This window comes from Lissotriton vulgaris, chromosome 7 (genome assembly GCF_964263255.1).
Source record: "Lissotriton vulgaris chromosome 7, aLisVul1.2, whole genome shotgun sequence".
NCBI lineage: Eukaryota > Metazoa > Chordata > Amphibia > Caudata > Salamandridae > Lissotriton > Lissotriton vulgaris.
This window is the reverse complement of record NC_141695.1, coordinates 444,655,795-444,669,811: the sequence shown is the minus strand read 5'-3', so window position 1 is coordinate 444,669,811 and position 14,017 is coordinate 444,655,795. Positions and strand designations below refer to the sequence as shown.

Here is a 14,017-nt window from a genome sequence, read left to right as displayed (position 1 = left end):
GGCTGGATGAGTGAACGGATGGTTGGATGAGTGAAAGAATGGATGAGTAATAGGATCAATGGATGGATTCATGAATGGATGAGTAAATGGGTGGGTAGATGGATAAGTGAAAGGGGGATGGAGAGAGAAAGGGAGGATGAATGACTGAAAGGGTGAATGGGTGGAAGGATAAATGACTGGGTGAATGGATGAGTAAGTGTATGGGTGGATGGATGCGTAAGTGAATGGATGGCTGGGTGGAAGAGTGGATGCATGGATGATTGTACAGATGGATGGGGTGAAAGGGTGGGTAGATGAATAATGGATGGATGAGTGAAAGGGTGGATGGAGGGATGGATGAGAGAAATGATGGACGGAAGGATATATGGTGGATAGGTGTGCAAATGGTTGAATATGTTTGGATATAGATGGGCACACACATGGAAGGAAAGACCTTTTTAGTGTAAAAATAAGGCTGGGGATACTGATTATGACAGACCAAATTCTCAGAGCGGGTCTCAGTACCAAAATGTACTGAAAGCAGCAGCTGGCATAAATAAGGGTTTGGGACCAGGCACTCTGTTGGGGAAAAAACAATGGATTGGGATGCAGCCAAAGTGATTGCCAGTGGATGAGATTAATAATTCAAGCACTCCAACCAATATAATACCTTCATTGTGTCCCAAATGCTTTAAGGAAGATAACAGGAGGTACACACCACCCACCCACCCACCGGTAAAAAAATGGCGGGGAGCCACGGCCAACTGCCGATTAGGTCAGGGGAGCCACAGGTCAAAAAAGTTTGGGAACCACTGCACTAAAAGGAAAGCTTCTACCACAGTTCTCCTGAGGAATGTCCCCATGACAGAAATTTGTAAAGCAGCTTCATGGCGATCAGTTCATACGTTTACTCGTCACTACTGTTTAGATGCTGACACGCAGGCAGATGCTCAGGTTGGGCAGGCCTCGCTGAGAAACATGTTTGCTAATACTGTTTAACATGTGTACGTCAATTTTGTTGCTGTTTTTTGCTCGTCCGCGAGGAAGTGGGTATGGGCTTGCTACTCTATTCAGTGCTTATGACTATTCATGAGTATCCCCTGGAAGAGGAGGATAAGTTACTTACCTGTAATATTCCAGGGGTATACTCATCAAAGTCATAAGCAACCCTCTTGCCTCCCCGGACGAGCATTAACAGTTTATTCGGTATTCTTGCATCTTTGATGCAGGTTCCTACATGTTTCCTAAACCGTACAAAACAACTGACCTAACTGTCACCTGTGGTGCATGATGGGAGCAGGGGGCTCCTGGAGGCCTAAAAGGCAAAGTGCTCAGGGTCTCTGAGGCCTTAAAAGTGAGGCGCCAGTTTCCTTTTCTGTACACTCCCAGCCACCATTTTGTGTTCACAAGCCAGGGAAACCAGCCCTCCTGCCTCCCCCCACCCCCAGCAACAGGGATTTTTCTACATCAGAGGGTGCTTCTGTGAGCTGTTTAAACTGTGCTTTACTAGGGCCTGTGCACTTCGGTTTTTGGCCAGCAGGGGGAGTAAAGTTTTATTCAAACAGTATTGTTAGATTTCAAGTTAGTGAGGCCCTTACCTGCTGCAGTCCAAAGTGTGGATTGAGCCTGTCTGTTTCCTAGGAGATTCTGAACAGGAGAAGCAGCTGCCCAGCACCCACCCCCAGGCCAGCAGACCAATGGCTATTCAGCTACCAGGCAAGTCTGAGCCCTCTTCTCACACCTGCCCAGGCCCCTTAAGGCCTTGCTGGGTGCACCCCAAATCATTCTCCTCCATCTTGTGAGTTGCAGCCTACCTGTGCCCCAGATTGCAGTGAGCAGACTCCAGGAAGTGGTAAGGAGACAGACTAGACTTTTACCATTCCGCAAACAAATACAAACTTGGCTCTTTCCTACAAGCAAATCTTTAGCTGTTCAGTTCTCAGTGGCTCTTCACTACCTCCCTCTTTTAGCGCCAGGATGCCTGTTGGGTTACAGTGCGCTGTACAAGTTCTGCTTACAATTAAATTACTAGTGTTATTAAGTTACTAGTGCTGTCTCTTCCCAAGACAAAAAGTTGTTTGAAAAACGATTTTCACTTTCTGTGTTTACTGTCTATGCCTGTGGTTGTTACAGTTAAAAATGGTAGTTTTAGCCTGCCTGTAATTGCTATATTTTATCACCTGTGTTGTGTTTTAAATTTGTGGTTTTCCCTACCCATGATTGCCTCCATTTAGTGAGTTGAATTGTGGGATTTGCAGTCCAACATATGTAGTTTGTCCCTCTCATTCCTTGGTGACAAGTCTGTTTTCCCTCCAAATTTCTCCTTTGCTCTGTGCTAAGACCTGTGTGTTAAAACAGTGCACTCCCAGCCACCATTTTGTGTTCACAAGCCAGTGAAACCTGCCTCCCCATCCCCCAGCAACAAGGATTTTCTACATCAGAGGGTGCTTCTGTGAGCTGTTTAATAAACTGTGTTTTACTAGGGCCTGCGCACTTCGTTTTTTGGCCAGCAGGGGGAGTAATGTTTTATTCAAACAGTATTGTTCGATTTCAAGTTAGTGAGGCCCTTACTGCTGCAGTCCAAAGTGTGGATTGAGCCTGTCTGTCTCCTAGGAGATTCTGAACAGGAGAAGCAGCTTCCAACTCCCTGGCCAGCAAACCTTGTCTGAGGTCGCTGGGACCTTATATGGTCTGCTAGTGGTTGGTACTTGTGTACACTGAATCACAGACCCAGAAACCAATCAGAACCCTCGAATACCCAACCAATGAGGACATTAACCCTAATCCAATAGAAACACCAGATACAACCACCAATCAATCTATTGTAGGGTTGGGACTAGGGCTAGGGTTAGGATTTCTATTGGAAGTAGGGACTAGGGCTTCCTATGTTAGTGGTTGTTGGGAGTAGGGTGGGACTAGGGCTAGGGTTAGACCTTTAATTGGAAGTAGCGATTAGGGCTTCTGGTGTGATTGGTTGCTGGACTAGGTGTGGGACTTGGAGTAGGGTTAGGCTTTCTATTGGAAGTAGGGACTAGGGATACCTGTGCCATTGGTTGCATGGACTTGTTTTGGGACTACTGGTAGGGCTAGAGCCTTTATTGGACGTAGAGATCAGGGTTTTTTAACTGATTAGGTGCTTGGACTAGGGCTAAGATTGGCTGAAAGGTTCTGGTCTCCTATTGGTTCTAGATGTTAGGGCTAGTGTTGTGATTGGATAGTGTTAGAGCTAGGGTTCCCATTGGCTGAAGGGGTCAACTGATTACTAGGGCTATGAAAAAGGCCAGGCTAAGGGCATAGAGGACAAGGGCAGTTGCCTGTTGGAGCCTGTTAAGGGCATAGAGGACATGGGCAGTTGCCCGTTAGAGCCTGGTCGGGACTAGGGCCAGAAATGCTGCTCTTTTTCTCACTTAGCAATACCCAAAACTCCTTTTTACTCATCCAAAAGCCTCCTATTGCTAAGACCTAAAACAATCGTTCACTCTTTTATCCCTCCTCTATCCTTTTTCATCGAAATTAACAGACTAACGTGTTCACTTCTCAAATTCCATATTAAACTATACTAATGTACTACCCAAAACGCTGAATGACATATCCAATACTCAAATTACTTAATTTTTTTTTTTTTTTACAATACTAATTTTCAACAGTAATCCTTTATGGGTTCCGGAGTGGCGTGCTACTCGCCAGAAAAGCGATTCAACACCCATCAGAGGTAACAAGTGCTATATCAAATCTTTCTTCCCCCTTTATCCCTCCGCTATCCTTCTCACTCCAAGTAACTGACTATTATCCACCACTGAAATTACTTCATATTTCACTATATTAATTCACCGCTAATCCTTTTTAGGCTTCCTGAATAGCGTGCGTCAACAAGAGCTATATAAATACAAACCTTTGTCCTCCTCTATCCTTCTGCTATGGATGTATGACGTTACATCGCAAACCTTTACAACGCACACCGTTACAACGCAATTTCTACAGCGCAGATACATTTACAACGAATGCCTTTACAACGCATGACATTACATAGCAGATGCTATTACAATGCATGCCATTACAACGTAAGTATAGGTAAGTATATTATTTTATTTTAAAAAAAGTAATTAATTTAATAAATTAAATTATTTTTTAATAATTAATTTGTACATATATATATATATATATATATATATATATATATATATATATATATATATATATATATATATATAAAAAAATAGTTTAGGTATTTAAAAAGAAAAAATCTAACTCCAGGGGAGTGTAATAGTAGGGTAAGTGCTGGATAGTGTAGGGTAAAAAATTACTTTAAGTTTATTTTTAAAATAACTATTATTAATAAAGAACTATTATTAATAAATAATAAAATTATTAAAAATCATTTTTTAAATTATTTTAAATTATTTATTTTAAAACTGAACCCTAAAAATACCACAGTTCCCCAAAACCCTAAAAATACCCCTGCAACCCAAACCCAACCCTGAACCCTAAAAATACCCCTGTACCCCAAAACCCAAACCCAGCCCTGAACCCTAAAAATACCCCTGTACCCCAAAACCCAGCCCTGAACCCTAAAAATACCCCTGAAACCCAACCCTGAACCCTAAAAATACCCCTGTACCCCAAAACCCAAACCCAGCCCTGAACCCTAAAAATACCCCTGAAACCCAAACCCAACCCTGAACCCTAAAAATACCCCTGTACCCCAAACCCAGCCCTGAACCCTAAAAATACCCATGTACCCCAAACCCAACCCTGAACCCTAAAAATACCCCTGTACCCCAAACCCAACCCTGAACCCTAAAAATACCCCTGTACCCTAAAACCCAAACCCAGCCCTGAACCCTAAAAATACTCCTGTACCCCAACACCCAGACCTGAACCCTAAAAATACCCCTGTACCACCAAACCCAACCCTGAACCCTAAAAATACCCCTGTACCCCAAAACCCAAACCTAGCCTTAAACCCTAAAAATACCCCTGTACCCCAAAACCCAAACTATATATAAAATTACTTTAATTAATTTATTTGATTTATTTTTAATATTTTTTGTAATAAAAAAAAGGTTAAATAAAATGATATACTTACCTATACTTATGTTGTAATGGGAATGCGTTGTTATAGCATCTGTTATGTAATGACATGCGTTGTAAAGGCATGCGTTGTAAAGGATCCTGCGTTGTAATGGTGTGCGTTGAAACGGTGTGCGTTGTAATAGTTGCGTTGTAACGGTTGTTTCCCTTCTGCTATCATTCCAAATCCAAATAACTGACTAACCTATCCACCACTTAAAATATACTTGCATGTTTCACTATATCTGAAAGAGACACGTTAGTGATAGATTCCTTACCTTAGAATATCCCCAGGCGTCAGACTGGATCCGGAAAGTTTTGCGTAGCAGTACCCTTGCGCGTCGGTAGGCGCCGTCTGTGGCTCCGCGTCCGGCGTCGTGGGCGCCGTGATGACGTCGTCGGAGTACTTAGACGCCGCCTCCGCGTGCTGACGTCAGTTCTTTTTTCCGCGCCAGCCAGCGCAGATCTGGAAAGAGCAGTTCCCTAGTCACTTTTTAACTAACTTTTGGTGATCTTTTGATCCAATTCGAAGTCTGTACGACTCCGACGGTGCCTGTAGGGATGCCCGGATTCAAGCATTGCGACGAGTGCGACCGTACCATGTCGGTCACGGATCCCCACCGCCTGTGCCTGACGTGTTTGGGCGTCGACCATGACGACAAGGCCTGCCCCGACTGTCGGGCCCTTTCGAGGTAGGCCAGGCGGGAGCGGTCCCGCAGGCGACTCGAACTCCGGCAGTCGGCCCAGCGCCGTGTGAGGTCCCGTTCCCACGGGAGGTCGAGGGACAGGTCCGGGGACGGAGCCGTAACAGCTCCGGGAGTCTGCACCACTCCTCTGGGTCCAAGTCGTCAGGTAAGAAGCATAAGAAGTCGAAGAGACATCATTGCTCTTCTGACTCCCCCGACGCTCGCACGATGCGGCCGGGGGTTCGGGTGACACCGCCCACGCGGCTCCTCGGGAGTCGCGGGTGCCGCATTCGGCCCCATACCCCCCGGTCCCTGGACTGAACGCTACGCTGGAGGAGATTGAGCGTTTCCTCATGGCCATGAGGTCCCTTTCTCCTCCGACGGGTTCCGCGGTGCCTTCGGGCCCAGCGAACCCATCTGGGGGCCCTAGTGGGTCGGGGGCTTCGACCCCGATGCCGTTGGGTGCTTCGGCGCCGACGCCTTCGGACCCGGCGCCGCAGGGCCCCACGATCCCGACACCGCCGGTGCCCTCGGGCCCGGCGCCGTAGGGTACAGCTGCCCCGGCGTGGTCGGCGCCTTCGGGCCCGACGCCGCTGGACCTTCCTCGGCAATGGATCGTCACTGGTGGACCTTACGACCCCCCCGGCCCGTGTGGTGTCCCCTCCGGCGCCGTCCTCGGGCGGCGCCGTCCCCGATGCCTCCTTTCATTCGGTTCCGACGTCGGGACGACGCCTATCGGCGCCGATCTCGACGCCGTTCGGAGATTTTAGTTTGTATGAACCGACCTCATTCAATTACGACCCTGAATCTCAGGAGATGAGGGATGAGGAGGATTGGGAGGGGTCTGAGGACCCTCTGGCCAGAGAGTGCCAGTCTAACATGGACTGGACAGGAGACCATGGGGAGGCCAGTGGCCTGGACACCTCTCCAGACACTGGATTTGTCTCTCCTACCGTGGCTTCGGAGGAGGGAGCTACCTATGGTGTGGTGTTGATGAGGGCCTTGAGCTCACCGTCGCGGCCGTGAGGACTAACCTCCTCACTGAGGTCCTTAAGCCGCAGTCATGCTCCATGGAGCCTCTGCTGCCGTTTAATGAGGCCTTGACGGACGTTCTTTTGGGCACTTGGTCCAGGCCGGCTACAGGTTCGCCTGTAGATAGGAACGTGGCCAGACGCCACCGCCCGGCCCCGGGCGACCCATGTTTTCTGTCCTCCCACCCCACCCCCGAGAGTCTGGTCATCCAGGCCTCTAACTCCCAGACCGCCTTCCCGCCGGCCCCGCCGGACAGGTAGTCCAAGAGGTACGAGAACTATGGTAAGAAGATCTTCTCGTCCCTTAGCTTGGGACTGCGGTCTTCCAACACCGCATGCCTCTTGGGCCGTTACACCCACTCTCTGTGGGAAACGGTTGCGGAAGTGCTGCCAGAGTGCCCGTTGGAGGTACGGGCCAAACTCGGCCAAGCCCTTGTGGAGGGCCGGGAGGCAGCCAAGTATTCAATCAGGTGTGGACTGGATACTACTGACTCGCTGGGCAGAGCGATGGCTACGACGGTGGCGGTACGACGCCACGCCTGGCTGAGATCCGCCAATTGTTCGGCCGACGTCCAAAACACCCTCATGGACATGCCGTTCGATGGCCGTCGCCTCTTTGGTGACAAGGCAGACCACGCGCTTGAACGCTTTAAGGACTCCAGGGCTACGGCCAAGTCCTTGGGCCTCTCGGCCCCGCGCCAGCAAATGGGTGCTTTTCGCTCCTTTCGTGGCCAAGGAAGGGGCGTCCCCACACGTGCCGCCAGCCACTCGCCGCAAACTGTCGTCCAGCGCATCCACCTCTGAACCCTCCTAGTCCGTGCTTTTCGGCCCATGTGACGCCAGTGGGAGGCAGGGTTCGCCATCACCACTCTCACTGGCGCACAGTCACTTCGGACAGGTGGGTGCTGCAGATCGTCCGAAGGGGCTACTCCCTCCCCTTCGTGACGACCCCTCAAGCCATGCCACCGCAACACCACCGCGTATCGGGGGATCATTTGCGGCTCCTGCAGTAGGAAGTTTCGGCCCTCTTGGCCAAGGGGGCCATCGAGCGCGTTCCTGGGCCAGAAGTAGGACGTAGTTGCTACTCCCACTACTTTCTGGTACCCAAGAAGCGCAAAGGGGGCCTACGCCCTATCTTGGATCTGAGGAACGTCAACGGCTTCCTCCGAAAGGAGAAGTTCAAAATGCTGACACTGGCTCAGGTCTTGGCTGCCCTAGACCCAGGAGACTGGATGGTAGCGTTGGACTTGCCGGACGCGTATTTCCACATCCCCGTCCTGCCGGCCCACCGGCGGTACCTGCGGTTCACAGTAGGCCTCGAGCACTTTCAGTTTACCGTGCTCCCCTTCGGCCTTACCAGTGCCCCACGGGTGTTCACGAGGTGATGGCGGTGGTCGCAGCTCATCTGCGCAGGTTAGGGATCTCAGTCTTCCCCTACCTAGACGACTGGTTGTTGAAGGCGGGCTCGCCCCAGACGGTCGTCAGCCACCTCCAGACTACGGCGGATCTCCTGCACCAGCTGGGATTTTCCATCAATGTGCCGAAGTCACACCTGTGCCCCTCTCAGAAGCTCCTTTTCATCGGAGCGGTTCTCGACTCGGCGCAGTTTCGGGTTTATCCGCCCGAACAGCGGGTTCGGGATATTCAGGCTCTGATTCCGATCTTCGGGCCGTTATCCCGAGTTTCGGTCAGGTTGACGCTGCGGCTTCTGGGGCTGATGGCCTCCTACATCCTTCTGGTGCATCACGCACGGTGGCGGATGCGGGCTCTGCAGTGGGACCTGAAGTTTCAGTGGGCCCAGCCCGGGGCAACCTGTCCAACCATGTCCTGATCTCGGAGGGCACTGCGAGGCAGCTGCAGTGGTGGCTCACGGACCGCGATTGGGTCAACTGCAGATCCCTCTCCCTTCCCCAACCGGAGCACGTAGTTGTGACGGACGCGTCCCTCCAGGGCTGGGGAGGCCACTTGGGAGAGGCGGAGATCAGAGGACTCTGGTCTCCGGCGGAGTCCCGGCTCCATATCAATCTGTTGGAGCTGCGGGCGATTCGTCTGGCACTGAAAGCATTCCTCCCGTCTGTCCGAGGGAGCGCAGTGCAGGTGTTGACGGACAACACCACCGCCATGTGGTACTGCAACAAACAGGGCGGAGTGGGGTCGTGGACCTTTTGCCAGGAGGCTCTGCGTCTCTGGCAATGGCTGGAACATCAGGGCGTGACTCTGGTTGTTCAACACCTGGCACAGGTTCTCTGAACGCCAGGGCGGACGAACTCAGCCGTCGGTGCTCGATGGATCACGAATGGCGTCTGAACTCTGACGTGGCGCAAGGCCTCTTTCTGCGATGGGGAGAGCCTTGGTTAGATCTATTCACCACCGAAGAGAACGCGCAATGTCATCAGTTCTGCGCGTTGGAATTTCCAAGGCGACACTCACTCGGCGACACTTTTCGTCGCGAGTGGAGCTGCGGTCTGTTGTACGCCTTTCCGCCTATACCACTTCTGCCCAGAGTGCTGAAGAAGATCAAGCGCGACCGGGCACAAGTCATCCTTGTGGCTCTGGGCTGGGCACGAAGGTACTGGTATCCCGAGCTACTCAGTATGTCAGTCGATCCCCCGGTTCGTCTGCCTCTTCAGGAGGACCTTCTGTCGCAGCAGCAGGGGACGGTCCTCCACCCGAACCTGTCCAGTCTCCACCTCCATGCTTGGAGATTGAGCGGCGACAGTTGAGGCCATTTGACTTGCCTCCTGAGGTTTGCAACATCATTCTGGCAGCCAGGCGTCCCTCCACTAAGTCGGTATACGCCTGCAGGTGGAACAGATTTGTGGCATGGTGCACAGCAAAGGCTGTGGATCCCCTCAATGCCCCTCTCTCTGAGGTTCTCCTCTTTCTTCTCTCTCTTGCCCAGCAGGGCTCTGCTCTGGGCACTATCAAGGGCTATCTTTCAGCTCTTTCAGCCTTTCTGAGGCTGCCTGACCAACCTTCTTTGTTCAAGTCCCCTATCGTAAACAGATTCCTGAAAGGCATCACTCATACCTTTCCTCCTGTTCCCTTCGTGATGCCTCAGTGGGACTTGAACCTGGTTCTAACGTTTCTGATGTGCGCTCCCTTTGAGCCACTTCACAACTGTCCTCTTCGCCTTCTTTCTCTGAAGACTGCCTTCCTGGTTGCCATCACCTCTGCCAGGAGAGTGAGTGAGCTCCAGGCTCTGTCTTGTAAGCCTCCTTTCCTTTCAGTCCATCCGGACAAGGTTGTGTTACGGACAAGGCCCTCCTTCCTTCCCAAGGTAGTCACGGCCTTCCACATTGGGCAATCCATCACATTGCCCACCTTCTTTCCGCCTCCGCACCCCTCGAGAGAGGAGGAGAGGCTCCACCGTCTGCACCCAAAACGTGCGCTCTCATTTTATCTGAACAGCACACAACAGTTCCGGGTGGATGATCAACTCTTTGTTGGGTACGCGGGCGCTAAGAAAGGAAAAGCGGTGCACAAGCGGACCATCTCCCGGTGGATTATCTTGTGCATCCAGGCGTGTTACTCCTTGGCTAAGAAGGAACCCCATATTGGGCTGAGGGCTCATTCCACTCGAGCCACGGCCACTACAACTGCCATGGGGCGAGGTGTGCCCTTGCAGGACATTTGCCAGGCGGCTACGTGGGCCTCGCTGCACACGTTTGCAAGACACTATTGCCTGGACAGTCAAGTCCGGAGGGACGGCTACTTTGGCCGTTCCGTCCTCCAGGACTTTCTGGTGTGATTATTGGTTCGCAGACCCACCACCAGGGGGATGGTATTGCTGGGGTATCTATTCTAAGGTAAGGAATTTATCACTAACGTGTCTCTTTCCGATGCACAAGTTACTACTTGTGTAACGATATATCTGTAAGAGACATTAGTTAGTGATCGATTCCTTACCGACCCACCCATTCTCCCCGTTCTGCGAACCGATATCTAGGGTTAAGGTCATCCCCTTTCAGGGCCCTAGTTTCTTGGAACCAGTGTTGGTTTTTGTCATGGCTCTGCGCTTCTGGCGCGGAAAAGCTGTGACTAAGAACTGACGTCAGCACGCGGAGGCGGCGTCTAAGTACTCCGACGACGTCATCACGACGCGGACGCGGAGCCGCAGACGACGCCTACCGACGCGCAAGGGTACTGCTACGCAAAACTTTCCGGATCCAGTCTGACGCCTGGGGATATTCTAAGGTAAGGAATCTATCACTAACTAATGTCTCTTACAGATATATCGTTACACAAGTAGTAACTTGTGCACTAATCCAACACTAATCCACTATGGGTCCCGGAGTAGCATGCTACTCGCTGAAAAAGCGCTTCGACGCCTCGTCAGTGGTAGTAAGCGCTATATAAATGCAATTACAATACAAGGATGTTATTTATTTATGCAGCCTTCTTTAGGCTAATTGCCTGCCATTACCTGTTTCTTTTATGAAAATAAAAGGTTATTGCGGAATGCTATTGCTGTACATGTCCTTCTCTTACAATACATGTATATGTGTTATTTTCATACTAGAGAAATACACGTAACTCTGGCTTCTTAGCCTATTGGATATGTTTAGGGCTGCATATTTTTTATGTTATACATGTATATGTGTGTGTTTATTGCGTACTATGTACTTCTTTTCTACCACATACACATAAATATGTATTTTTTGTATATGCGCCGGGTTCCCGCACGTGGGCGGAGATTATTCAGTGCTTGTTACTGATGCGTACCCCTGGAAGAGAACTAGGATTACAGGTAAGTAACTTATCCTTATTTCTTTGGTTTTTACAGGTGCCCGTTTGCACAGTAAATGTATTTGCGGTAAGTAGGTGATCCCATATGCGCTTTTGAATGCCTTACTAGACAATTGCATAATCGGACTTTATTGAGTGTATCATAAGAGTTCTGTTTCAACATGCTTTTGTAGGGTGTGTGTAATATGTCTTGGGAGGTAGTGATTTTGTGAGCATGTTATGACCCCACTAAATCATGTAAAAGCACCTACTCTGTACTACCAGATGCGAAACCCTAAATTCCTTCTGCTTCTTCTTTTAGTAACTACCGGATGTACCGATACACGGCATACCGGCAGCTGACAAGATGGTGCTGGGGGATGCTAGGAAATGACTACCACATAGACCTGCCAGCATGTGCCATAGCTGCAATCCGCAATACTTTCCATTCTGGTTATTAATACTTTTAGATTTATTTTGAAAATATGTTGTATTCAATTTTTTGTGCAGTTTAAAAAATTCTGTTAAAAAGACATTTATTATTGAGCACTAATCGCCAGTTTATGTAAATAAAATCCTTCATTGCAAAATAGTTGGTGGTGCAACAAAGTTAAGAGCAGGTTTTGTTGGTAGAGACTGGGAATTAAGCTAATTTGGATATTATACTTTCCACCTAGTGAAAATGCTCTGTGAATGCCCTGGCACAATGTTTTATGTCCCTAATTTGTTATGCCTGGGTCATGCAAACTCTAATTATCCCTTAAAACCCCATTAAGATACTTCTGCTGGAGTAACAATCATACATCAAACCAAACCTGACATCGATAAATCCCACCATCTGTGTCAAAGCGAATGAGCTCATGCTGTGGCTCAACTCATCACTTCTCTTCATGCCACCAATTTCAAACCCACGGGGACCCGATGAGCGCATGTCACGGCTCAACTAACTGGCCAATGGTGCTCATACTTCCGCAATAGCAAACTCACAGACAGCAACCAATCTACATCGCCAATTTATTCTTTTTTTTATACTTCAACGCTACTGTTGCTCACTGTATCGTTCCAGCCTGCCCTCCTGCTCTGACTTTTGTGCTATTTTGTTGTTATATTTTCCATTAAAGGAATGGCCCATCTGAAAAATTATGTCCAGACGGTCTTTGTATTTGTTATAGGATAGTTATATTGCACCATAAATAAATGGAATATCGCATTAAAATACGATTGGTTTGGAGTTTAGGAGTTTCCACACAGTGCTTTCAACATGAAATCTTCAGCTATAATCCCACCACCAATATTCTTGACATAGGCTACCCTCCAGTAGAATATGAAAAGTGGGTGAACATGTTTGAAAACTTAGGAATCCATGTATGGTCTAGACTTTTGCCCCAACAGAAAGCATTATTAATTGATGAACTGGAAAAGAAATACAGCAAGAATAGCGATACCTACAGATGACTTTGGAAGATGTCCAACCAATTCGGGATGCCTATAAAGAAGAAATACACATTTATAGAAATCATAGGGTGTAAGCATTATTAGAAATATGGGACAACATCAGTACTATGTTCTAATACATAACACATTATTCTCCATGTTTTTTTGCCTCCTTTTAGGATAGGACAAAGAGTCCCATATAACAACAAAAGAAGAAAAAACTTTAACAAGTGGGGGGAAAGTGTCCCATTTGATTTAATTTGACTTCGTGAAGGGATTCTACAAAAGAACCTTTTGGTCCTGACGAAAGCCATCGACCCATAGGGCGCAAAGTTGGCTGAAACATGTTGACCTGGCTCTTCCAGAGAAATATGTTAGAGACACCGAATACTTTTCTTTTCACATCTCGCATTTTTTAATCATACCACTATGTTTGATCTTTTTAATAAAGTGTGTATTTTCTAAAGGTAGGAGGTATTTTCAAAACTTTTTTCCTCACATGGTGGATCCCATATGGTCTCGGATTCAAGAAACAGTCCATCCTGTTGGAGGAAATGACTTGATGTAACGATCAGTGCCAAAGTTCAGCAATGGGAGACATGCCTTTGGCGGAGCAACACTGTTGAGGGTCTCACAACAATATTGGTGTTGGTCCCCCCCCCCCCAACACAACTCTTCCACTCCATTTTATTTTATGTGTTCATTGAAGGGAAATTGAGTGGAACTTAAACTTCTTCCTACCATTTTTGATTCTTGAGTTCTTAGCACAGTCACACATATGTGCATGTATGATATGCTTTCCTTATTATTCCCACATGGATGTTTGCACACTCAGCATTTCTATTTTCCATCAGTGGAAACTGGTTAGCTTGCACTCAATATATTCTTAGATTCTTTTGTCAGAGCTGCACCAAGTTTTATGTGAACACGTTGTGTCATTTGACTTGCGCAATCTCCCACAGCATATAATTCTGATCCAATCTGTACAGTCCAGGGAAAGTGTGATGCACATCAAGTAGAACCCCAGATGAAGAGAAATATTTTTTCTATCTTCTGGTTGAGTCAAACCAGCTGTCTGGTTATGGTGTC

The 14,017-nt window shown here is 48.5% G+C and overlaps 1 protein-coding gene across 1 annotated transcript in view; it reads left to right on the top strand.

Annotated features, from left to right (window-relative positions):
• Positions 1-12,629, top strand: part of LOC147701822 (uncharacterized) — a 73,074-nt gene extending 60,445 nt beyond the window's left edge. Inside the window, exon 3 of the mRNA XM_086928706.1 lies at positions 11,817-12,629. Within this exon, the coding sequence (XP_086784832.1) occupies positions 11,817-11,955 (139 nt within the window). The 3' untranslated portion in view covers positions 11,956-12,629. The remainder of the gene's footprint in view (positions 1-11,816) is intronic.
• Positions 12,630-14,017: the final 1,388 nt, after the last annotated feature.